Source organism: Purpureocillium lilacinum (assembly GCF_023168085.1).
Source record: "Purpureocillium lilacinum CBS 284.36 DNA, scaffold_1, whole genome shotgun sequence".
Taxonomy (NCBI): Eukaryota; Fungi; Ascomycota; class Sordariomycetes; order Hypocreales; family Ophiocordycipitaceae; genus Purpureocillium; species Purpureocillium lilacinum.
The window spans coordinates 6615254-6639700 of NW_027072111.1; the positions used below are offsets into that span (position 1 = coordinate 6615254).

The 24447-nt window shown below is 61.3% G+C and overlaps 11 protein-coding genes across 11 annotated transcripts; 5 read left to right on the forward strand and 6 right to left on the reverse strand.

Annotated features, from left to right (window-relative positions):
- Positions 1-303: 303 nt before the first annotated feature.
- PLICBS_001607 (uncharacterized protein) lies at positions 304-1587 on the forward strand (the record flags this gene model as incomplete). Its single annotated transcript, XM_018317306.2, has 1 exon — positions 304-1587. The coding sequence occupies one exon, from the start codon at positions 304-306 to the stop codon at positions 1585-1587; it is 1284 nt and encodes a 427-aa protein (XP_018182831.2).
- A 1084-nt stretch (positions 1588-2671) lies between these two features.
- On the forward strand, positions 2672-3658 carry PLICBS_001608 (uncharacterized protein; the record flags this gene model as incomplete). Its single annotated transcript, XM_018317305.1, has 4 exons — positions 2672-2789; positions 2887-3058; positions 3112-3259; positions 3329-3658. The coding sequence occupies 4 exons, from the start codon at positions 2672-2674 to the stop codon at positions 3656-3658; spliced, it is 768 nt and encodes a 255-aa protein (XP_018182830.1).
- A 442-nt stretch (positions 3659-4100) lies between these two features.
- On the reverse strand, positions 4101-4820 carry PLICBS_001609 (uncharacterized protein; the record flags this gene model as incomplete). The annotated part of the gene is made up of 1 exon (XM_018317304.2): positions 4101-4820. The coding sequence occupies one exon, from the start codon at positions 4818-4820 to the stop codon at positions 4101-4103; it is 720 nt and encodes a 239-aa protein (XP_018182829.2).
- A 1474-nt stretch (positions 4821-6294) lies between these two features.
- PLICBS_001610 (uncharacterized protein) lies at positions 6295-8134 on the reverse strand (the record flags this gene model as incomplete). The annotated part of the gene is made up of 2 exons (XM_018317303.2): positions 6295-7120; positions 7179-8134. The coding sequence occupies 2 exons, from the start codon at positions 8132-8134 to the stop codon at positions 6295-6297; spliced, it is 1782 nt and encodes a 593-aa protein (XP_018182828.2).
- A 607-nt stretch (positions 8135-8741) lies between these two features.
- PLICBS_001611 (heme binding) lies at positions 8742-9298 on the forward strand (the record flags this gene model as incomplete). Its single annotated transcript, XM_018317302.1, has 2 exons — positions 8742-8774; positions 8843-9298. 2 exons carry the CDS (start codon positions 8742-8744, stop codon positions 9296-9298), a joined length of 489 nt encoding a protein of 162 aa, XP_018182827.1.
- Positions 9299-10288: 990 nt separating this feature from the next.
- PLICBS_001612 (uncharacterized protein) lies at positions 10289-10817 on the reverse strand (the record flags this gene model as incomplete). Its single annotated transcript, XM_065599867.1, has 2 exons — positions 10289-10563; positions 10679-10817. 2 exons carry the CDS (start codon positions 10815-10817, stop codon positions 10289-10291), a joined length of 414 nt encoding a protein of 137 aa, XP_065455939.1.
- Positions 10818-11605: 788 nt separating this feature from the next.
- Positions 11606-12920, reverse strand: PLICBS_001613 (uncharacterized protein; the record flags this gene model as incomplete). Its single annotated transcript, XM_065599868.1, has 2 exons — positions 11606-12664; positions 12852-12920. The coding sequence occupies 2 exons, from the start codon at positions 12918-12920 to the stop codon at positions 11606-11608; spliced, it is 1128 nt and encodes a 375-aa protein (XP_065455940.1).
- Positions 12921-14899: 1979 nt separating this feature from the next.
- On the forward strand, positions 14900-16063 carry PLICBS_001614 (uncharacterized protein; the record flags this gene model as incomplete). The annotated part of the gene is made up of 1 exon (XM_018317300.2): positions 14900-16063. One exon carries the CDS (start codon positions 14900-14902, stop codon positions 16061-16063), a length of 1164 nt encoding a protein of 387 aa, XP_018182825.1.
- A 507-nt stretch (positions 16064-16570) lies between these two features.
- On the forward strand, positions 16571-17996 carry PLICBS_001615 (uncharacterized protein; the record flags this gene model as incomplete). Its single annotated transcript, XM_018317299.2, has 2 exons — positions 16571-16711; positions 16848-17996. 2 exons carry the CDS (start codon positions 16571-16573, stop codon positions 17994-17996), a joined length of 1290 nt encoding a protein of 429 aa, XP_018182824.2.
- A 530-nt stretch (positions 17997-18526) lies between these two features.
- PLICBS_001616 (glucokinase) lies at positions 18527-20170 on the reverse strand (the record flags this gene model as incomplete). Its single annotated transcript, XM_018317298.2, has 3 exons — positions 18527-19834; positions 19905-19984; positions 20074-20170. The coding sequence occupies 3 exons, from the start codon at positions 20168-20170 to the stop codon at positions 18527-18529; spliced, it is 1485 nt and encodes a 494-aa protein (XP_018182823.2).
- A 1873-nt stretch (positions 20171-22043) lies between these two features.
- PLICBS_001617 (uncharacterized protein) lies at positions 22044-23440 on the reverse strand (the record flags this gene model as incomplete). Its single annotated transcript, XM_065599869.1, has 3 exons — positions 22044-22157; positions 22211-23182; positions 23237-23440. 3 exons carry the CDS (start codon positions 23438-23440, stop codon positions 22044-22046), a joined length of 1290 nt encoding a protein of 429 aa, XP_065455941.1.
- Between the last annotated feature and the right edge of the window lie 1007 nt (positions 23441-24447).

Genomic DNA, 24447 nt, shown 5'->3' on the forward strand with positions numbered 1-24447 from the left:
AAGAGCAGACCAGAAGAGCTCGTGGCCGCGCGGGAGCACGTCTCCCAGTGAATGCGTGTCTCGCCATCTGTCCCATCCGTCACAACTCGGCGCGTGTCCCGGGCGACCAGTTCATGGCGCCGTTGCCGTGGCAGGTCGCCTCGACAGACGTGCGCAGTTGGAAGGCCAGGCCCGAACCGCTGCCCGCGACTGCCCGCAGACGCTCCCTTGACTGTGTGTCATAATCCGTCCTTCGCGTTTTCCAACCAGCACCCCAGAGCCACAACACATCAATACATCACGTAGCCGCCGCCCTCCAACACTATGGCCGACCCATCGCCCACCCCTGCCAAGGACGAACCCCGGAGTGCAAAGGATGCGGCCCACAGCCATCGCTGGAATAGCCTTCTCGAGGCAGCTAGGTGCGTGCAGCTGGCACAGGCCCTGGCCCTGGTCGCGCCGACCAAGAGCAGCGCCGAGGACGAAGCAGAGCCCGACGACCTGTCTCCCGTGGAGGTCGGCAACGGCCTCTTCTTCCGGCTTGCCACTCCGGCCATGATGACCCAGCACTTTGAAAACAACGCGCAGATGTGGGCGTCGCCGCTCAGCAAGGAGAACTACCTCCAGCTCAAGCGGAGGCTGGCCATCACTGATGCCAATATTCACGACACGCAGTACTGGGTGCTCGTCCACGAGAACGATCCCGGCAAGGTCATCTCGAGCTGCACCGTGCACTTCCGCGACGCCATGATCAACGTGGGCAAGGGCATGCAGTCGGTCCGAGCCGCCGTCATCACCGACATCTTCACCATCCCCGAGCAGCGCCGCGTTAGCATGGCAGCTGCGCTGCTGGAGGAAGTGCAGCTGTCGCTCGACGAGAGGAAGCAGCGCGTCGAGTTCAGCATCATCTGGAGCGACAACCGCCCCGAGTTCTTCGAGGAGCTCGGCTGGGCGGCCCAGCCCGCCAACACGCTCCGCATCCGCCTTCCCAAGGGTGCACCCATCGAGTTGCCGCCCGAGACGACACAACTCCAGTACGCCGGCGTTTCAGACATGGATCGCATTGTCCTGCGCGACGTCAAGATGACCAAGTGCCGCTTCACGCACATGCGCGACAGGAAGAAGATCTTTGCCCAGCTGATCCCCGCGCATGAGTTGCTGCGAGCGCATGTGGTGCGTGCCAAGGCCATGGATGAATTTCTCACCGGCGCCGATCCGGTGCCCGACGAGATAGACGGGCTGGGCGCCTCGTGGAAAAGCGCCGTCGACCGTACAGAGGTGTGGGCTTGGTGGACCCCCGACTATCGCTCCCGACGCCTCTTCATCGCGCGCTTCATCACGCTGCGCCTCAGTGGCATGGAGCACGCCATGAAGGAGCTCCTCAAGGTGGCTGCCGCCGCGGCATCGCGGCTCCAATTCCGCGAGCTGATCATGTGGGAGCCCACGGACCAGGTCACCAAGGCCGCATCTCTTCTCGTCGACGAGCTGCCTGAGGGTGCCAAAATGTTTGTTGAAGAGCGCACCGACATGATTCCCTGCCTGCGTTGGCACGGCGGAGAGAAACGCCCCTGCGTCCTAATTGAGCCCGAGTACTACGGCTATGCCTGAATCACACGTCTAGTGCGGCACTTTTTTTTTTTGGCGGCCCTTGCCCCAGGATTCCGCGACTGATGGGGCAGCACGGGGGGTTTTGCTCTTTGCAATGGATTGTGTGTTGGGATTCGGCTGGGACAGAGTTCAGACGGATATTGCTTGGACTGGCAGTGGTTTGAGATGGAGACGCCTGAGGAGAACACGATGAGAGCCGTTGGGCTTTGCACAACGCACATGCGTCTTAGTAGTTTCCGCGCATTCAACGGATTGCTGTACTACTGCCCTCCATAGCTGTTTTTTAATTGTCATGGGGGTCGCCGCGATTTGTTTGTCGGGAATATTCGCTCGTGACGGGACTTGTGTTAGATGGGATGGTGGCTGTCCATTTGCCGAGACGATCCCGGCACTGCGGGGCAACAACTTTTTGTCGATAAGTTGCCGGCAGCCGAGGCCGTGCCTGGTCATACACACGCAGCACCCGGGTAATATGCCGCTGGCGTGCGTGACAATTGAATAAAGTGGCGATGCCATTGCAGACCGAAAGACGAACTGCGGTGAAGATTGGCCTCTACATGTCCGCGGAAGGAGCGTCGTTGCATCGGTCCTTCCGATTTCGTCATGAAGTCATGGACTCAGCTTCGTCGCAACGGAAGGCGTGACATCATGGGCTTGGCTGAGCTGCAGCTCCTTCCCTTCCCCTGGCGCTGAAGGAAACCCCGCGCCCCACCAGAGCTCCAGCGCCACCCCTCCCCTTCCCCCCTCCCTCCTCCGAGGCAATGACAACACCATTCTATCAGATAAATGCAACGACCCCGCCGCCGCCCCTGCGTGACTGCGTCTCGACACCCCGGAACACTCACCACCGCAAACACACATCCCGCCCCCTGGTTTCATGCGCGCAACGTCTCTCCGGAGAGCATCCTCGTCACCCGCATCCACACACCTACACGGCACTACTGCTCCAGCCCTTGCCCCCACCACCGCGCCACAGCTTCACCAGCTTTGTCTTCAGCCCCCGCTGCAGACTAGACTTCTCCCGTTGAGGAACCGCCGAGCGTTTGCGACAACGACTGCACTGACGGCACCACCACCGCCCAAGATGTCTACCATGCCAGCCACCCACGGCCACAACGAGGCCTGCTGCAACATCCCGCCCGTCGTGTCCAAGGGGTACAAGCCCAAGGGCTCGTACGAGGAGATTGGCGGCTGGAAGACGTGTATGCCTCCCTAATGCCCTTTTCTTTGGGCCTTCGGATTTATCCTTGCGTCTTGTTTCTTGGGGGAATGGAGACGCTGACTATTGGAGGGGTGCAGACGTCACTGGCCCGGCGGATGCCAACAAGGCCATTGTCCTCATCTACGACATCTTTGGCTACTTTGACCAGACGGTCCAGGGCGCCGACATTCTCGCCTACGGAGACGAGAAGCAAAAGTACAAGGTCTTTATCCCTGACTGGTTCAAGGGCGAGCCCTGCCCAATCGAGTGGTGAGTTGAGTCTTTGTGTATCTCATGCATGTAGCCCGGGCTGATGGCGTCAGGTACCCTCCCAACACCGAGGAGAAGAAGAAGAACCTGGGCAACTTCTTTGGCACCTTCCCGCCGCCCAAGATTGCCGGCTATGTGCCCGACTATGTCAAGGCGCTGAAGGAGAAGAACCCCTCCGTGTCCAAGTACGGCATCATTGGCGTGAGTTTGATCCCGAGCCACATCGAGAGACACTTTCCGATCACTTGCGCACCTACTCACACCGCTTAGATGTGCTGGGGCGGCAAGGTCGTGGCCCTGTCCGTCAAGGCCTCCACCAACCCCTTCTCCGTCGCCGCGTCCGTCCACCCTGCCATGGTCGACCCGGCCGACGCCGACGGCATCACTATCCCCATGACGCTGCTCGCCTCCAAGGAGGAGCCCGCGGACACGGTCAAGAAGTTCGAGGACGCGCTCAAGGTGCCCAAGCACGTCGAGACCTTTTCGGACCAGATCCATGGCTGGATGGGCGCCCGCGCCGACCTCGACGACGCGCGCGTCAAGGAGGAGTATGAGCGCGGCTACAAGACGGTTCTGAGCTTCTTTGCCAAGAACTTCTGAGTATTGAGTCGAAAAATTAGCCGATTGGTATGAAAAGCTGGGGGGGTAGGTCTGGGCCATCATGTGTTTTTAGTACCCGGGTGTTGGTGTAGCATTGGTCTCACCCATTCTCCGACGTGGGCCCCAACATGAAGATTGACATATCACGACGAACTTCCCAACAGGCGATGGTGTCGAAAGATTATTTCGTACTGACTTGCTCTATGTTCGTCCAGGTGAGCTGTCGTCGTTATATGCAATAGGAATAAATATTCCCCACGGCCACACCGGCGCCTTTCACCTCAAGAATACCATCCAATCCCTATTCCAGAGTCCCCGTCCTCCCAACCCGCCCCCTTCGTCTCCTCGCGTACCCGCTCAGTCTCCTCAAATGCCCGTTCAGTCTCCCCGATGCCCATCCACTCATACAGTCCCTCCCTCGCCCCCTGGGGTCACCACGCCTTCAATCCAACTCCACCATCCTGCCATCCTCATACAGCGCCACCCACCGCCCCTCCCTGTACGGGCTCGCCACGACAAGGGGCCAGTGGACAGGCGGCTGCCAGTCCGGCGGCTGCAGAAGCACGGAGCCGCCAGAGGGTGCGGGCGCGGGCGCGGGCGCGGACGATGACGCGGGACTGTTGGGCGGCGTGAAGAGCGTCGCCGCGCCGTCGCCGGAGTCGTCGCCGCTGTCGCTGTCGGAGTCGGACTCGTCCCACGCGAAGTAGTAGTCCGGCACGTCGATGGCGTCCGAGGGGCGGGAGGGGGGCATGAATGTCGCGAGGGGGTTGGTGGACGTGAATTCGTTGACGGCGGCCCAGTTGATGCCGTCTTCGAAGTCATCGCCTTCCAAGTCCTCTTCGTCGCCTTTCTCTCCTTCCTGCCGTTCCTGGCCTTCCGTCCGTATCCCCCGTCCCTCTCCTTCGTCTGCTCGCGGCTGAGGGATCGAAGCCGCGGCAATGTCTTTATCCCCTTGCTGTTGCTGTTGCTGTTGCTGTTGCTGCTCGCCTTCTGTCTCTGGGGGCGGCGTAAGAAGGGCAGCAGCAGCGGCGGCGGCGGCGGTCCCAGGAGCCGCGTCAACATCGACGCCTCGGCCCAGGCGCGGAATCTTCGCCGGGCGCCTCGACGACTGTGACTCCTCCTCGTCCGCGCGCCTCTTGCTTCCGACTGTAAGACTGGGCATGGCGAAGTCACTCTCGCCACAGGAAGCGATATCTAGTCTCGTATCGTATAAAGGAATAAACAAAATAAGGGGCAGGAAGACCAGGGGTCGAGAGTCTTGATGGACGTGCGGCGTAGAGTTGAGTAGTCCGCTGCGTGTGTATGTGTATGTGTGTATGTGTGCGTGTGTATGTGCGTGTGTATGTGTATGTGTGTGTGTGTGCGTATGTGTAGATGTCACGACGCTCGCGCGTGTAGGCGAGTGCGGTGGAAGTTGCTAAGTGCGATAGAAGTTGTGTGTGCACGACGAAGCCAGACAGACCGAGGAGACGAAGGTGAAGAAGGTCAGAAAGAAAAAAAAAAGCAGCGAATGGGAGCTTAGGCAAGACTATGTCCCCTCCAAAGAACCCTATCTGGTAAACAAGCTCACGGCGTATAGAGTTTACCTGTCGGGAGAGTTTAACCCATCGTCAACACACAAGACACTTTTGTACCTGTTGTTGTCACCTCACGTGTAAGGCCGTGGACGCATACACCGAAGGAGACCCAAGGCCTCTGCTAAGCCTTGCCCAGCAGGCAGGCTACTGTACGAACCATGCAGTTGTGTGAAAGGGGGTAATGTAGTGTAGCCTATCGAGAGAATAAGGTTTGCTTTTCTGGGTGTGAATGTGGTAAACATCCGAGAATCGGGGAGAGATAGTTTGACGGGCTGGGCTGGCGGCACGTGGGTGTGCAGCTGCGCGCACCTGACGCGAGCTCGCAGCACGAAGACCATACACACAAAGACACACACGACGGACTTGCAAATCCCGCGAACTGCTCTATCTCAAAAGAAAACACCCATAGACTTGAAGAATGCTATTGCTGTTTGGGATGGGAGCCGTGGACTGCCACGTACACCGCAGGGCCGCTTGTGACATGGAGGGAGACCGCGCCACAATGTCAGCATCAACACCGGCAACAACTCTCCGCGATGCCATCGCCACATTCACCAACGGGCTTAAGGACAAGGTTAGACAGATCCACCGTAAAGCCACAAAGTCGTGCGCCAACGTCCCCAGTCCTGCTACGAGCCGGAAACTCACACCCTAGTCGCCGAGTCTCTGCACTAACTGTTGTTTGTTGCCGTGTTGGCGTTAGGATGGTAGCGCGTAGAGGGATGGTCACACGTCGACCGTTGCGCGAGGTGGTCCAGCGCAGGGGGGGTGCGGAGTGGCGCAGTGTCTGATGATTCTTTCTTTGGAGATTCCAAAAGCTTCAATGTAAGTAAAGTACAGGGGGGCTATTGACGAGAGAGGGAGGGATCCGGGTGACTGGTACGACGCAGACTATGAGCTCAAGAACAAGGTGTCAATTCAAGGACCGAGAGTGGCATGATGCTCAGTCAGAGTCTTTCTGCTCTATAGTCTATTACATTTATTACAGGACAACGCCCCTGTATCGCCGACGCCCCTGTATCGACAGTCCGCGACGCCATGCGTGTATATCGCTGCCAGCTAGTCCTCGTACTCCCCATCGGACGGCGCGTCAAGCGACAGCAAAAACACCCGGTGCCCTTTCCCCCCCTTTTCGCCCTTTTCCGGCTTATCGGAGGGCTTGTCGGCCTTGGTCTTGTCGCCGCTCTTGCCATCCTTGCTGTCCTTGTCGCCGCCGTCGGCCTCCTTCGTGGTATCGACGACGCCATTCTCCAGCTTGCCAATCCTCTTGATTGCCCTGCCCTCGCCGTCCAGGTCCACGACCACGTCCACCGTGTCGAGCGTCCCGTCTTCGGTGTACGTCCACATGTCCCTCATCTCGCCGCGCGCGAGGGCCGTGACGACCAGAGACCCCAGGACGCCGGGGACCAGGTACAGCAGCGCGGGCTGGCCCTGCTTGAAGACGATCAACATGGCCAGTGTCGCCATCATGCCCAGCGCGTAGCCGACCATGGACGCGTAAAAGTACGTCTTGGGGAAGCTGACGGCTGCCAGGTCCGCGGGGACCTGCCTGGCTCCGGTGACGAACAGCGTGCCGCGCGTCCAGAGCTTCTCTCCCCACCAAGCCTTGACGTTGACGTACCGCGGCTTTATCTCGCGGTGCTTGGTCTCACTGCGTGTCACCAGCTCGCCCGATGTGGCGTCCTTTTCGACGATTTTGAGATCTGTCGACTCGTACTTGACCTTGCGCATGTAGTAGATCCAGAGGTCAAGGCGCAGAGCCCAGCCAATGACCATGCCGGGGATGACAATGTCGCCGAGGCCGAGGATGCTCTTCCTCGTGCCAGCCTCAAAGGCGAGCTTGATGGGCACGTCTAGCTTGGTGGCCACGGTGACCATATACGGCCTATAATATCGGTCAGCGCACTGTGACACTAATACCCATTCTGGGCCTAGGGACTAACGTGAAGAAGACCATGTAAATATCGTAGAAGAACAGGCCGATCAGGACCAGAGACCCAATAAGAAAGTCGGTCGGCGAGAGAACCAGAAACGAGCCGTAGCACATGCCATACCCAAGCATGTTGGACAGCAACGGCGACGACGTTGAAAAGTAGACGAGGGCCGTCGCCAGCGCCAGCAGCAGGGACATCATGTGGGCAAACTTGATCTTGGCCTTTTGCTTGCCCACAACGCCGTGGACGAAGAACCCTATGATCCAGTGCCTCGTGAGCAGGCTGCGCAGCCCCCATGCCGCGTTTTTTGCCCTCTCGGACCAGGCCAGCACGGCGAGCGGGCCAGGCAATGGGTTGGACTCGGTCGCGGCGTTGCGCCCCTCAACCACGTTCCCCACGTCGTCGCACAGCGCGACGGCCCGGGCGCTCTGAATAACCTTTCTCAAGACACCGTCCCGGGCGCGCCAGTAGCGCGGAAAGACAAAAGAGGTGGCGAGCTCCATGGCATGGGCGTACAGGGTCAGTAAGCTGGCGATGGACATGGTGGACATGTACCAGCGCAAGACCTTGTTGAGAATGGCCGGGTCGTTGAGCCACTGAATGAGGTAGTACAGGCCGACGAGGATGGCGCCGGCGACGAGCGGAAAGACAATGGCGTCGGTGAGCTCGAGGCCCTGCGAGAAGCGGTCCTCGTCCTCGTCCTCGTCCTGCTCCCGGCCGTCACGGGTCTTCTTGGGCTTGGCGGGGGAGGCGGACGGTGGACGGCGCAAAGAGGCGTGCGCGCCGAGGTAGATGATTCCCATGGCGCCAGTGACGAGCTTGAGCTCGAGCATCATGAAGTCGAGGTCGCGCAGGAGGCTGAAGGCGGAGGAGGCCGAGTCAGTGCCGTTGCCGCTCAGAGTGGCGTTGACACCGTCGAGGATGCCCTCGCCGGGGCCCATGCCTCCGGTTGCGTTGGTCGCCATTCCGAAGCAGGGGTGGCAGCGGGTCGCTCAAAGCGTGAGTCTCTGAACGAAAGTGGTGATGCCCGTGAGGAAGACTGAGTTGGGCGACAGCGCTCCCCAGTTCCTTGAAGCTTTGGTGGTGACAGATTTGCCGTGACTAGGCCATTCCCATGTGCATGAAATGGGGCTTTTGGGAGACCGGGGTTTGCAGCTTTGTGGGCATGCAGCAGGGCAGTCAACACGACGCCCGCGTTGCAAATGCAAGGTGTTCTGTAAACGGGCGCCGTCGAGATGCACGGCTGCCGTCAGTGGAGGTCGGAGGAGTGACTTGCATTGGCGTGGCGCGGCATGGGACAGCGGCAGCCCAAGGCAAGGATCTTGGGCGGGCGGCGCCCACCCATTGCGGGGCCTGCGCCACATCCATGCCACCAAAGTCCCTGGAGCTGTCGGTGGCTTGGGCCAATGACGTTTTCGCGGCGGCGCCCTCACGCTTCCAAAAGTCGCAGCCTCGTCCCGCCTCGAAGCCACAACGCCATCACCACGGTCGTGTGAAGCAGCACGAACTCGAACCTCGAGCTTACCGCCCCGCGCGCCGGCCAATTGGGTCGGAACCACGAGCGCGCCCATCATGACGACCAACATCGTCCTCGAAACCACAATGGTACGTGACGAAGAATCCTTTGCCTTCCCCGGCGCACCGCGAGCCGCAGCTGACACGAGTGTGAACAGGGCTCCATCACGCTCGAGCTCTACACCTCGCACGCCCCCAAGACGTGCAACAACTTCGCCACGCTCGTCCGCCGCGGCTACTACACGTCGACCGTCTTCCACCGCGTCATCCCCAACTTCATGGTGCAGGGCGGCGACCCGACGGGCACGGGCCGCGGCGGCGCCTCCATCTACGGCGACAAGTTCGAGGACGAGATCGACCCGGCGCTCAAGCACACGGGCGCGGGCGTCCTTAGCATGGCCAACGCGGGGCCCAACACCAACGGCTCCCAGTTCTTCATCACCCTCGCGCCCACGCCCTGGCTCGACGGCAAGCACACCATCTTTGGCCGCGTCAAGTCCGGGCTCGGCACCGTCAAGCGCATGGGGCAGGTGGGCACGGGGCCCGAGGATCGGCCCGTCGAGGATATCAAGATTGTGCAGGCGCGCGTGCTGGAGGGGGATGAGGAGGTGTAGGTGTGCTGGGGAGAGAGGCTTATCGGATGTTATGTAGACTGGCTTGGCTTCGTTGAGCGAGCCGTGATGTTTGGCGTTGAGGATTTCTGGAAAAGCATTTCAGTATATGGGCGTTACGTGACCGGATTTGCTGCTAGTATTGCCCTATCGCAGGGCATCTGAATCCAAATAAAGCGCGTCGCGTCGTTAACGACGGGCACGCCACCAAAAGCAACAAGACATCAATCCGAACAGATGGGTGGTCATCAAGTGCGCCATTCTTTTGTGTCATTCTATTTCCTACTCACTTCCTCTCCTCATTCCCCTTCTGTATCTGTGGCGCAAAGATGAAGACCCTGTTTATGCAAAAGACAAAAACTACCAAGACACTCGGAGACGACGATCCTGTGCTCAATCTTCGTGTCCTCCGTCATCATCTCTTTCCCATACTTCGTAAGTCATCATACATGAGAAACAGGACAATTGAAACAGAAGACCAGCAGCGCAAGGCGCACCGTGTCAGATCCTCAACGAACGAGGCATCAAGTCATCGCTCCGTCAGGCGGGTTCCCATTCATAGACCCCGATGCATTTGCAGTCCCATCCCGACCTTGCCGCCGCAGTCTCTGCCCCTCGACACGGGATGAATTGCCTTCAAGGTGCTCGCCCGTTGACACACTCACGGCATCACCTCGCGCCTCCGATCGACCGCCCGCCCTGTCGCGAAGCTCCCGCAACGAGCGCGCAAACCCAGACCCGTTACCGCCCCGCGCCCTGCTGTCCATGATACGTTTCTGCCTCCTCCTCGAAGGAGACTCTTCAACATCACCGCCCACAACACCCGGTGAGCAGGCCCTCTTCCCTCCCGAAGCACTGCCGTTCGTTCCCCTCGTCTTGCTGTGGTACTCGGCCGAGCGTCGACCAAGCGCCACGGCGGAACGCGAGGGGGTCTCGACGGGAGTCGGAAGGCCTAGTTCAACACGTACAAGCTCATTAGCTCCAAAGCCAGGATCAAAAAACAAAGGAGGACGAGAAAAGATCAATCGAAGAGCGGGACAAGTATAGCATACCGACAACACGTCTCGAGTGGCTCCCGGCGTCAGGGGTGCCAGTATTGGAGTCTCCCTTGGGAATGCGGTGGAAGTACTGAGGAATCGTGCTCTGTCCACGAGGCGTCGACGGCTCTACCCTTTCCCTCTCAGGGACGAGCGCGACGACCTGCTCAACCTCAGTCGGCTCGACCTTGCGCTTGCACTGCTCCGCGAAGGGCTTCCGGCAGCCATAATCTGCGTTTACGCCAGGGGATCAGCAAAGAAACACATAACCCAAGTGCAGTCAGTGCCAGAAGACGCCATGGTACTTAGTAGCTAGATAAGTCAGAGAAGGTTAGTTGAGGCTTACATAGAAATTCACGCCGCTCGTCCTGGGAGCGGTTCTTGCGCATCTCGAGCCCGCAGGGACAGTAGAGCCGGCCGTTCCATTTGGTCACGCCGTCGATCCTGGACCACAGGTGGGCGCGGGTTTTCGTCGGGGTCTCCATCTGGCCCGCGGCAAAAGGTAAGCCTGAGCCAGCTCTCCTGTTGGCAGGCCAAGGAATTGTCTCTTGCTATGGTGGTGGCCGAGGTTCGAGCGTGCTTGGCTTTGTAGTTGTTCGCCAAGGCACGTAAGTGGGAAAGTACATCACCGGAGCGACGAGTCGAGACGCGCTCCTCACAGTCGACGCGCCCGACTTTGTGTAACCTCGCCTGACTAACAACTGCAGCTCGACTCCCACCCAGCCTCCACCTGCAAGCTGTTGAGAAATCTCGATCCATCAACTCAAAGTATGTACGGTATATACGCCCCCAGAAATCACAGTCACAAAGTCTCAAATCTGCAGCGCGGCTGAGGAAATCCTCGGTGTTCTATTCACCAGGTGTCATAAGTTATCACGTCAACAAAGAAGACTCGTTCACACTCCAGACGCCGTGGACCCTGTTTGCCGTCCGTGGATGCTATGTCTCTCCCTCGCCCTCTTTAGCCAACCCGGCCGCTCGTCCAATGCAGAGTAGAAAAAGGAAAATAGTACATGAGTCGCGGAAAGGCGAGAGATAGTAAAAGAAAAAACTCGGCGACATGCGGCACTTTCGTAGTATAGTTGGGTTGCGGGCGCCGCCTGTCAGTCGTATCCAAGCCTCGGCGGCGCACGGCGGCGCACAGCCGAGGTGACGGATTTGGCGAGCCTGCCTCGGAGCCACGTCAAGCGCTCACTCCTCGGTGGTGAGCTCTCGTCGCAGTGTCCGAGCATGGCAGTATGCTATGTACGTGCCAGTAGTCGTAGAGATTGGCTCACTTGCCGGGCGGTGACGACAGGGTTCCCGACGACTCTGACTCGCCGTCCGGTTCCCGCCCGTTCTTAGACACTGGCGAGCTCGTCATGGGTTTGGCCGCCTTGACTTTTTTCAGCGGGCTGCCGTCCTTGTGGGCCATCTTAGGCGTGCCCTTCCGGGGCGTCAGATGCGGCGTGTCCGAGTCGTCCAGCTTCTGCTCCTGGCTCAGCTGCGAGGCGCCCTTGGACTTTTCCTTCTTCAGCATCGGCTTGCTCTTAATGATGACCTTTTTCGTCATGCTGGCCGAGGGCTTGAGCTTCTTCTTCTTGTGACTGTTGTCCGAGTCGGCGCCGTCGTCGTCGCTGGCGTCGCGCTTCCGCGGGCTCGAGGCCCGGGAGCCGGGGGCGGGCGTGGCCTTTTGGGACGACGGCGGTGTCGAGTCGTGCTGGGAGCCCCCGTTGTTGAGCTTCTGCGCGGCGGCGCGGCTGGCGTTGCGGCCGCTGTTGCCAATGCACGAGCCCATGTGGTTGTTCAGTCGGGTGACGAGGATGCAGCGCTTGCACTTGCTGCAGGTGGCCGACGGGAACGAGAGCACATTGGGGGGCCGCTGCTCGGGGGTGGCGGGCGAGTCGGTGCCGTCCTTCTTCTCCATGTCCTTTTTCTTCTTGCCGCGGCCGGGGCCCGGGGCGACCCAGCTCTGGCCGTAGATGTCGCAGCCGGGCTTGTCTATGTACGGGTGCTTCTTGCAGTAGATGACGGTCGGGTCGGGCTTCCGGGCGCCTTTGCCGTCGGTCGGGTATAATAGCCGCGGCAGGTGGCACTTGGGACAGAGGATGTCTTGGGTCGTCTGGAGGGGGTTGCCCTTGAGGAGGACCTTGCCATCCTCGTAGATGGCGGCGTCGGTCTCGACGCGGACGTCGGGCTTTGCGTCGGGGACGGAGGTGTCCGAGGCGTCGCTGGCAAGCTTCTCGACGCGGATGGCGGCCGTGTTGGCGCGGGCCGTCTTCTCTTCGCGGTGCGTCTTCATGACCAGGTCGGACAGGACGTTGTAGAGGACATCATCGAGGATGGCATGGGCCTAGGCGCGGGGAGGGAGCAAGCGCAACAGCGTCAGCGGGAGGGTTCAATTCGGGCGCGGCGACGGCGGGGGGGCCGCGGCGAGGCGCAGGCGATGATGGCCTCGTCGAGGGACGCAGGCGATGACGGCCGTGTCGCCGTGGGCAGGGCGATGGACGGCCGCAAGCGGCGGGCAAAAAAGGACTTACCAGCTTGTCCATGTTGCCTGCATCATCACGGGCGCGGATGACGCCGGCCCGCCCCGTGGTAGAGTTCATGGCGCCTCCTTGCCCTCGATGCAAAAAGGACGCCTCCCCCGATGCAGCAAGGGATGGAGAGAGGCTGATGGATTCGTCGACACGGCGTGCAACGGCAGTCGTGTGATGCTGTTGCCGACCAGACCCGAGTGACAGGGTGGAATTAAGGTAACTATCGGCCGGGGAAATCTGACAAGCAGCGAGCCGCGACTGGCTGGGCGGTGGAGCCGTGCTGGCAGCAGCGTCGGGGCGTGGCTTTTTCGGGGTGTGTGTGCGTGCGTGCGCGCGCGCGTTGTGCGGTGCGGTGGTGGTGTCTGCTGGTGTGGTTTGGTTTGGCGTCTGGCCGTGGTGTGGTTCTGATCTGCTCGCTCGGTGGAGTGAAGTCGGCTGGTAATAGTGGAGGTTGCGCCTCGAGTCTCGGGGGTGGATTTTTTTCGGGGGTGGGTTTCTTGGCTGGGGCGCTCTCCAGGGCTCGTCTTAGTGCTGCTGCGGCTCCGCAGCGCCGCCGCTGTGTGTCCTCCAACAAAAGTCAAGAGCGGGCAGTTCGAGGCTGGCAGCACGGCGACTTGAAAGAAGTGCGGGATGGGTGGGCGATGCGGACAAGCCAAAAGGGGCACAGGACTATAAAACCGGGTGTTAGGCACGTCAACGCATGCGTCTCCCACCGTGCGAGGCTCGGAGGCTCCGTCTGCCCTGACTCGCCCTATGGAGCAGCAGTAGTTCGCAGGATGGGGATGGACGGACGGACCAGCAAGGGTGTCGTCGCCTACCAAGAGGTTCTGCAGCACCTTGTCCAGTGGGTATCGCAGCTCTCCAGCAGCAAGAGACACAGGGCGGATGAGCGCCCAAGGTAGATGGCGCAAGTGTCGCTCGGCACGCCCAGACGCGTCGGGGGGATGCGCAGCTTGGCAGCCAAGAGCCAGGGCCGGCAGGGAAGCGAGCCGATGGGATACGACGAGGTGCGATGACGGACGAGGACCCTGAAAGGAAGATGGAAAAGACGGGTTTTGATCCCACCACATGAGGTGCATACCATCCCAGCTGGCCCCCAGAAGTTGGAACCCAGACCCCGGTGCCATGGCATGCCATGTCCCCTGATGGGCCGCCACTGCCGCCCTTGCGCCGCCTGGCTGCTGCCGCCCTGCAGGTCAAATCGCAGAGCGCCATGTCGCCGCCGGAGCAGCGGACGAGCATCTTGATCGCGCACAGGGTACTGCGCAGCGTCAAGCCTGGTTCGTTCCATTGTTTCCACGCAGAGCAAAGGCGCTGCTTCGCGATGAGCGCGTGCGACGATCTCTGTTTCTTTCTCCATGCTGTTCCCTGGGCAATTCCTGATCGCTGCGCCGGCTCGTTTGTGTTTCTTTGTCTCTGGACACAGCAGCAAGCCGTCGGCCCGCGACCCAGTCAATGACGTCGCGCAACCTATGGATGGATCTTGAAGACCAACTGCCAGTTCTCCATAATCACTGCATTCAGCACAGCCTATCCCAACGGAGACGAAGAACTATTCACGAAGAGCTATTCACTGCTCGCAATCCGCGTAGCGAAAGCTGATTTGATTTGCACGAATACGGCAACAAACTAACTAAAAAGTGTTCCTGTCGTATCCCGTCCCCCGTCCCTGAGAGAGCTGACAGCTGCCCTTTCATTCCTTCCGTTGCGATTGGCCGCATGCGTCGGGTCCCGCCAGCGTTCACATGGAGGCCAGCCCAGACGGCTGCAGCCCCAGTGCCCGCTGAGGGTCAGTGCCAGGGCCGGCGGGCCACAGGGGCCACAGCGCCAATGCACCTCCAACTCCAGTTGCCACGCCGCACAGGGGCAACCCTGCCCGCCCGCCCGCCTCGGCACTTCCAGGGCACGTATAAGCCCCTCTGTCGCCCTGTTCTCCCACCTCACGACGCTGGGTCCAACTCTTCTTTCCCTCTCCTTCCCACCCGCATTCCGCTCGTTATCCTCCTCGACCCCTCTCGCGCGGTCAGATTACTCGCCGCTCGGGCACCATGTCGCTGCCCTCCAGCAAGGCCCCCGCGGCGCAGTCCTCGATCCGCTCCTTTTTCACCGCCAAAACACCAAAGTACGCCCCGCCACCGACTTCGAGAGATGCCTCGACGGGCGCCGTGACGTCCACGGGCGGCGACGCGACAGCGATACACGCCGCGCAGCCGGAGATGCAGTCACAGATGCGAGCCGAACACCCGATCAGCGCGCCCGCGTCGCCGATAGCCATCCCGCCCCTGCCCGCGTCCCTCCCGCGCGAGGCGGCGATCCGCCCCGTCACCCTCGCCGATACGACCGCCCTGCGGCGCATCAACGCCCTCCTCCTGCCCGTCAGCTACCCCGACGCCTTCTACGCGCGCGCCATCGATCCGGCCGAGTCGGGGCCCTTCTCCCGCGTCATCACCTGGGCGCACGACGGCGAGGAGCCCAAGGTCGTTGGCGGGGTCGTCTGCCGCGTCGAGCCCGCGCTGCTGTCGGTGGGCAGCACGGGGCGCGGGCAAGACGACGGCCGGGTCCCGCAGAACCTATACATTCAGTCGCTGTGTCTGCTCTCGCCGTATCGCGGCCTGGGCCTCATCAATGCCGCGCTGGACAACATCATCGGGACAGCCATGGCGAACCCCGCGCTGGGCGTCGGCACCGTCACGGCGCACGTGTGGACGCAGAACGAGGAGGGCCTCCACTGGTACGAGGCACGGGGGTTCAAGCGCCAGGAACCGGCCATCGAGGGGTACTACCTCAAGCTGCGCCCCGGCTCTGCATATCTCGTCCACCGCGACGTCGGCGCATCGGTGCGAAGCTCCCTCCCGGCCACGTCGCCGCCGACGGAAGCCCCATCCACCATCACAGCCAGCACCACCGCGGCCGTTGTGAACCTCCCGCCACAGCAGACGACGAAACCCCCGCCTCCCCAAAGCGGCCCTCCCCCATCCAACGGCGGCAGCAGCACGTCGACGCCCCCGCCGGGCCTCTCGCGCGGCCAGTCGTACCAGAACCAACGGGCCGAGACGGAGTGGAACGACCTGCCCGCCGACATGGCCCCCGGCATGCTCGCGCCGCCGCGGAAGAACGGCAGCGAGCCCGGGTCCAGTGCCAGCTCGCGGAGCAGCTCGACTGTGCGCAAGAAGAGGGACCGGTCATACCCTGCGGCGGCGTTTGGGAGCTGATGCGCATGCGGATGGTTCGCCGTAGGCCGGGGGCAGGGAGCGGAGGGGTAGTAGCTAGACGCAGACGGGATGGATGACACGCATATACCAACGACTATAGATGAAAGAGACTCTGCAAAAGACCAAATATAGACGCACCTGCATTGCTGATTGCATTCAATGCTTTCGTTTCTTGTTGTACTGAATTCTGTCCCATGTTCTCGTCTTGACGCAGGGTCGTGGCTACAGACTGTATGCAGTGCTGCAACGTTGGTCCGTCTGGACGCGGGCCGCTCGCGCCAGCGCATGCCCGCCCACCCGTTCTTTGTTCAACATCCGTCCGTGTTACTCATGCATCTCACCTCACCTCACCTCCGCCTCACCTCATACGCCAACGCAGTTACACGAAGCGTCCCGTCATGTCCGCTGCAGCCTCTCCGCACCACGCTCACCCACGATAGCGGCGTTTTTCACTTTCGTCTGTAATTGCTTCGCGGCGCGCCGCCACGGCCAAACCCCGCCACCATCATGGGCAGCCAAACGCCGCCGCAGCGGCCAGGTATCCCGACGACGACGACGACGACGACGACGCCAACCCTCATCAAATGGGTTCTCGACACGCGCCCGCTCTGGCCCGAAGCCAAGCAGACAAAGGACCTCTCCTCCGCGGTGCGCATTCCCCCCCTCCCTCATCCTTTTTCACGCCCTTCTTTGTTTTCCCCCTCATTCACCTGTTTCGCATTGTTGCCCTCTGAGCAGCGTCTGTCTGCCTGTTAACTGACATCGCCAACGCCAAACAAAACAGGCCGCCCGCGCGCTCGCCCTCCTCACTCCCGATGAGCGCTCCGGCGTCCTGCGCTACTACCACGTCAAGGACGCCAAGCTCGCCCTCGGCTCCGCCCTGCTCAAGCGCCTCGCCATCGTGCGCTGCGCGGGCGTCCCCTGGCAAGACTCCCTGCCTGGGCGGGACGCGCGCACGCACAAGCCCGTCTTCCGGGTCCCCCGCGGTGAGCATGGCAGCGGAGCGGCGCCGACGGCATCGGCAGCGGGAACGGCAGCGGACCGTGGAGGGGAAGAAGGAGCCGGTGGATCGGGAAACGACGACGACGAGGACGACTACACGGAGCCCCTCCTCTTCAACGTCTCCCACCAAGCCGGCCTCGTCGTCCTGCTCGCCCTCTCCGCGCCCCCCTCCCGCACCACCGCCATAGGCGTCGACATTGTCTGTCCGTCAGAGAGGCGCACGCGCGACCGCGAGATGATTTCGCGCGAGGGGTGGCCGCGCTACGTGGCTATGCACGAGGACGTGTTTTCTCCCGGCGAGGCCGCCCGCCTGCGCGCCTTGGAATGGACGTTGCAACTGCCGCTGACACGTACAGGCGCAGGCAGCGTGACGCATGCTGGTGCTAGTGCTGGTGCTGACACTGGTGAGAGCAAGGGGCAAGACAGGACGGACGTGATGCTCGCGCACTTTTACGCCCTGTGGTGCCTCCGCGAGGGGTACGTCAAGATGACAGGCGACGCGCTGCTCGCGCCCTGGCTGCGCGACCTGGACATGCGGAACGTCGCTCCTCCTCCTCTTCCTCCTCCGCCGCCGCCGCCTGCATCCACGGTCACCAGTGTCAACGCACCGGCAACAGCAACGGCAACAGCAACAACAGTAGCGGACGGGGCGACTCCGCCAGGTCTCGAGATATGGCTGCGGGGAGAGCGCGTTTGCGACGCGGACGTGCGCCTCGAGTGGCTCCTCGGCGACGAATACATGGTCTGCACGGCGGTACGGTGGGGGCATCGCGACAGCAGCGACAACGGCAATGGCACTGACGGGGGAGGCATGGCGGCGGACGAGGCGGAGGCGGAGGCGGTGATGATGGCCAGTCCGTTTGTGAGGCTCGACGTGGAGCAGGTGCTGGCTGAGGCGGAGGCGGCGGCGGATGGGTCAGCGTGGGCGTGACACGGCAGGGGATGACAGGTGCCAATGCGTGTCATGGCGTTGTGAGAGGGACGTGTTGAGGAATGTGTAGTAGCGAGCGCATCGTCAGGGCACGGGACAAAGTGGACGGGTAGAGATACGGCCGTGGTCATAGATATACAAGAGCCGTAGAGATACTTGAGTTGAAAGCATGCCAAGCGCCAACGGTAGCGCCCACGCCATTTAAGAGAAAGCAAGACCTCTTGGATACATCTTGTAAGGGATACTTTATGAATACTTTGTAACGTATGTAGATGGACGCTTCTTACGCGGCGTCAGACAACCCCCTCCCCCCTCCATGCAGTGCATCGTTTCTTTCCCTCAGGTATCCTCAAACACAGCCCGACCACAAGAGTAACGCCGCCCAGAGCCCATCCAGCCGGCGACAAAGACCGCCCCGTGGCTATACGCCGTCGTGTTCCCTGTACAGCCGTCATCATCATTGCCGCCGCCATGCAGACCAACGTGCGCTAGACCCCAGCCTCTAGGCCACCCTCGGTTCTTTTCTCAGCTCATTTACCCTCCTGCTGCTGCGCCACGAGCGCAATCAGCGCGGCGCCGACGCCGCTGCCGTCCTTAGCGATGCCGATGCGGATCTTCTTGGCGCCGGCGGCCCCGATGCCCTCGACGGCCGGGAGCGCCTCGTAGATCATCTCACGGAAGAAGGGGTAGTGCTCCACCAGGCTGCCGTCGACGCCAATGTCAAGCACGTCCTCGTTGGGGTCCTCGAGCAGGCCCGACCGCAGGGCGATGGCACCGAGGGCGACGGCAGACATGCGGGCCGCACGGCGGACGACAGCGCCGGCGACGGCCTTAAAGGCCTGCGCGTCTTCCAGGGCCGGGTTGTACACGTGGAGGGTGTTCTCCAGCGACTGTCGGAGCGTCGACAGCTCCGGGCTGTTGTCGGCGGCGGCGACCGACAAGATGGCGCTGTCCAGGCCTCCCGTCTTGAGCAGCCCCGACTCCTTGGGGATGCTGGTGGTCGTCATCCAGTCGTTGAAGCTCGAGTTGATGTCCCGGAACAGCGAGATTTCCTCGTTCTTCATCATGTCCACAATCGCCAATCGCACCAGCTCGCCGAGGAACATGCCCGAGATTCTCTTCTCGAACATCTGGAAGCCGGGGTTGGGCGTCTCGAGATCCAGCGCCTTGTCCCACGGCGTCGTCGGCATGACGTTGAGCTGGTTATCGAACGAGCCCCACTCGACGTTGACGACCATCTCACCGGTCGAAGCGTCGTATTCGCCCTCGATGGGCTTCTTGATGTTGGCCGTCTTCTCGATGTACGCACCGTTGGTGCCGGTGCCGAAGATGGCGCCCATGATGGATCGGTGCTTGCCGGTCGACGCATAGGAGCGCGCCATAAGCGTCCCAACTGTGTCGTTGACTAGGGCAGCCACCTTGACCGGCAGGCCGAGCTTGTCGATTTCCGTCTGCAGCAGGGCGCACACGTCCTTGCCCACCGCATCGGGAATGTCGAAGCCCTTGGTCCATCTCATGAGCAGGCCCTTGTTAATTGCCAGCTGCTTGACGGGGAAGCTGAAGGTGAAGCCGAGGCGGAATATGTTCTCATCGCGGGGTCCACCGGGCGTGCTGGACCGCTGCACGTTGCTAGCGAACCGCTCCGCATGATGCTCCTTGAGGAACAGCTCAATCTGCTTGGCGAGGAAAGCGAAAAGCTCCGACGACGTCTTAGCCACCATGAGCTCCGCCGGGATGGCAACCTTGGAGTATGTCAGGTTGAAGGTCGTGTCGCCATTGAGCTGAATGGCGCAGACGCGAAAGTTGGTTCCGCCCAGGTCGACGGCCATGTACAGGCCCTATTGAGCACATCGCATTTCAGTCAGCGCGACACGCGAGCGACGAGTCTGGAGCTTCATGGCAATGTACCTTTTCTGTGCCGTTGGGGACTCCAGTGACGTAAGTGGGGATCTGGCTGAGGCTCGTGCCATCTTTTTCTAACCCCTCGTCTGTCTGGACGTCAGCAAAAGTGGCCCAACAGCGCCTGCGTGCGGGACGCCCGGCCAGCGAGAGGAGCGCGAAGACGTCGTCGACATACCCATTTGCCGCAAGAACTCCTTAACGTGGACGTCGACATCGCTGTCGGAGAAGTCGAATTGCTCGACAACCCGCTTCGTCTCGGCTGCGAGGGCCATGGTGAGAGGATGGGAGGCGGGTGGGACGGTCGGGAACGGGGCGGGATTCAGGCAGACGGGCCCAATGTCGAGGGAATCGGCGGCGGGTGAGGCACGAGGTCTGGGCGGGAGGCGAGGAGAGTGGTGAGAGAAGAAGACGGCGACGGGCGAGGCGAGCTGGAGGAGACGGAGCTTGGCGTCGTGGAGCACGAGCTGCGCCAGCTTGCTGCAGTGTTAGCGGCGAGCGCCTGGGTAATATACTGCAGCAACTTAATTATGACGGCGATGATGGTGATGCAAGTGGTGCCAATGGGCGGCCGGCAGCCCGGGACCATGGGGGGGCGTTTGGGGCCATTGCGGGGGCCCAGCTTCAAGAATCGCCGAGAGCTGTCCCACTAGCGCAGCCTCAAGTCGTGATGAGAGTTGGCGTGGCGTGAGCTCTCGCGGGCCGGCCTTTTTGGACGTTGCCGCAACCAGCGCGCCCAGCAGGGAGCGTCTTTGACTTTGCCGCGACAGCACAAGGAGGGGGAGGGGGGAGACTTACAATCGCCACAACCGCAAGGATCACCATCGGCCAGATGCCCCGTCCCATCAGTCGACATCGCCCACCAGCGGCGGACCTTGGTTTCCGCATAGGCCGCCGCGTCCCGTCCTGGGGTGGGTGATCGGTGGCCGTGGCCCCGAATACCGGCTCCGTCAGCGGTTGCGCGCCTCGTCGAATGCTCTCCTGAGAGGCCGTCGGCGAATTGTCCGGTTTTCCCGCGAATCCGCCAACCCCCCGTCTATGCCAGGTGGACCTCAGTGACCGCCCGCAAAGCACCGTGGCACCACCGGCCCGGCGCCTCTTCCCACCCACGGCGCTGTCAGGAGTCCGCAAGCGGGCGGGCTCACCCTCGTCTTGCGTGAGGGATGAGCGACTTCGCGACGCCGTGGTGGTGCTTTGCGCGTGCTGGCATGCAGGCGACTGGCCGGCCAAGATCGACGCCCCGGGCGGCGGCACGGCATGCGGCTGCGGCTGCGGCCGCGACTGGATCTGTCCGAGGGACGGCCGACGACGGCAGATGCGACGTTGGAATCGTTTTGGTTCCTGGCGATCGGCGTCGGTTCTTGGTGAAGGCTGTCTGCAGCGGGCGCCCGCCGTCCCACCCGGGCGAGTCGAGTGCTTTTAGTTAGTTATCTCTTCGATGCACCTGAACGTGCGTCAACAGAGCAAGCGCCAAGGCCTCGACTTTGGTCCCAGCCGGGGTCGTCGCAGGTCGTGCTGGGCGGCAAGTTGGCGGAGAGGGGAGGAGGTGGAGGAGTGGCTTGATTCCTTGGCTCTCCCCCGGAGGGGGGCACGCTGCTCAGGAAGTGTCTGAGGTCCTACCTGGCGCCCTTCAGTGCATCGTCGTGGTTGGGGACGGGGCTGGTCCCCCCGCCATCTCCAGCGATTGGCGAATCGACCCCAGGCACATCCCACCTTCCGTCACTGGCCTCAGTGGGCTTGAGTGACATCCCCGGCATTGCTCATGGGATACCGTGTACTCGGACCATACGCAGACAAATCACAAAGTGAACTGCCTGGCGATAGCTTCATTGCTGCATCTCGCTCACTTCGTCCCCAAAGTCCCCCAAGGCATGCCGTCCAAGCAGAACCGCCCCCCTGACACCCGCCCAGTCTGACTGCCATGAGCCCACCAGACCCATGGGGAACTGGGGCAGCAGCGAAAATAGGTCCGACTCCAGCTTTCAAAAATCGCGCTCTCTTCGTCATCGAGGCCAATAATTCTCGTTTCATCCCAGCAAATTCCGTGATTGACATGGCCGGGTCAGGTTACCTCGCCATGCACCCGTAGCAAGGTCCCATCGCCTGCCCAGGTCAAACACATCCCGCCCACTATTGTGGCTGCTATATTCAGAAGAGCCGCAAGTACCAGAAAGACGCGGTTCCGATGGTTGTCGCCTGCAGTTCACCCCTGTCAGCTTGAGCCCTTTCGCTTTCCTCGACGACGTACCTTCGCAGTCGAGACTGTGGGCGACCACGACAAACAAATTCAGCGGTAGCCTGAGGGAGCTGTAGACGCTGCCGCGAATGTCATCCTCGACAACCTGGCTCTTGAGGGCAGCCATGGCTGGAAAGTAAGCCCCAAAGCAGGATTCGAGGACGCAGAAACTCCAGAATATCAGTGACTCGTTCTCGAAAAAGGCGGCGCCAGAGAAACATGCACTCGCAACTAGCATCGAGATGCCCACATTGACGGCAGCGGTTTCCACCGAGAGGGCCCCAAAGACCGTTTGTAGGATGAGGGATCCTGATGCCATGGACCACATGAAGCTCGAGAAGATGAGCCCGTATGGCACGTCCTCGTCAGGGCGAGCCCGCTCCCGAGCGCTTTTGAGCGCAGCCGACCAGAAAAACACGAACAAGTACATGGCTCCCTCCAGGCAGCAGGAAGCGAGACCCAATGCCATTATTTGCTTGTTCGCAAAGGCTTTCCGCGCGCCTTGATGGAGACGGAATATTAGACCTTTGGCTGCCGGTGGATTGCCGTAGTTTTCGCGCCAGAGCACCAAAATGAGGAAGCCAGCAACCATGGAGCTCAGCGAACTAGCAGCGAATGGCCAGATGCGAGTTCCTGTAGCTTCCACCAAGGCATCACCGGCGACGCCGGAGACGATGGCCACGGTACTGCTGACCAGCGTCATGCGTCCGAATATCTTATCCAGGGTGATACCTGACCTATCTGCCCCCGGGCGGTGGAACTCGGCGATCAACCAAGTCTCGAATACGCTGAACAGGAGGGTCGTCGAGATTCCACCGAGCACGCGACCAAGAAGAAGCAGGAAGAGCCTATCGCTGTGGATCAATAGGCATGATGAGCAGGAAGTGAAGCAGTAAAGCTGACACCCCAGTCGCCTGCCCAAGCGATCTGCAAGCTGCCCTGCCAGTGGCGCGCTCACGGCTCCAGACACGAACCCAGTGGCGTACAAAAGCGCAACAAGCTCCTCTGGAAGATGCTTTTCGTATTTGTAGATGGCGTAGATGTGCGGGCCCTTGGTCGCACGTCAGCTCATGCCCTTCCTGTGAATCAGTTTCCGAATTCAGACCTGGAGCCAGTCGGCGGCGACGGCAAAAGCATAGACTACCAGGAAGTGGACGTGGAGATGCCCGGCATGCTCTGTAGTGTCATGGTCTCGGGTCGCGTGGCTGGCGGAACGCCGAGCAGCCTGGAGTGTGCGTCGGCGCTGGCAGCAGATGAGGCCCACGTTGATGGCACAGAAGACGAAGAGATTCACGAGGTAAAACTCCATCTTGGGCGCATCGCCGAATCGCCTGACTGAAGCAGCTTCAGTAGGACAGTGCCATGGCGTCTTTTATGCTCGGCTCATTGCACAGTCCGTCGCATGGTACCTACGATGTGACCGTCCGGTCGCAACCGCCTCGCCAGCCGGAGGGCAGCCAGGTCATTTGGTTGCCACTCCGACTTTGGCAGGAACACTCCGCAAGGGACCATCGGGGAAGGAGCGGGAGATGGCGTACATGGGCAGTTCATGCACACGGTAAATACGACAAACCGAGAGAGCGTCTGCCTTTCTCACCACAGCTCGACTATTTGTCGAGCGAGCGATCGCATTCGCGCCGTCCACCTCCACCACTGCACACTGCGCAGTTATATGCACAGTGGCACAGAACACAGCACCAGGCTCGACGATGCCGCCGTCACCCTCCTCCTCGAGATTCAATGGTCACTCTGATCTCGGAACCCAACGATGAAAGAATGAGAGTCAAGCCCGGTCGACGTCGAAAGACAGTTGGTCACGTGCAACGGTTGTTTGCTGTGGCTGAGCCGCCCTGCAAAACGGCAAGATGGTTTCGAAACAAGGGTCCGGTCTTGACCCTCCCCACTGACGACGGGGACGGGTCGATCGTGGCTAGGCTGACAGAGCGGACAGCGAGGCGATGCAGGACTCAGCCCCCCAAGCCACTGGCCGATTCAAGACGCTGACGTCTGAGACTCGCGACGACAGGCTGGGTTCCATCGCAGACAGGACAATGACTGCCACATGGCTTGCCCCTGGCAAAGGGTGTCGTTTCCGTGCGCTCCGCATCCGTGCGACTTCTGGAGTCGAGTCAGGACAAGCAAGCTCGCTTGGCACGTGGTCTGTGCTGGTTGACGTTGGGCTGCGCCAACGGACGCCGGCGCGATACCCGGCTTCGGTCAACCTCGAGGGTGAATGACTTCATCCCACGTGTGCCCGGGACGCACAAAGCGAAACACGTCCACACATTGCCATGTTCGTGATCGTTGCGGACCTGA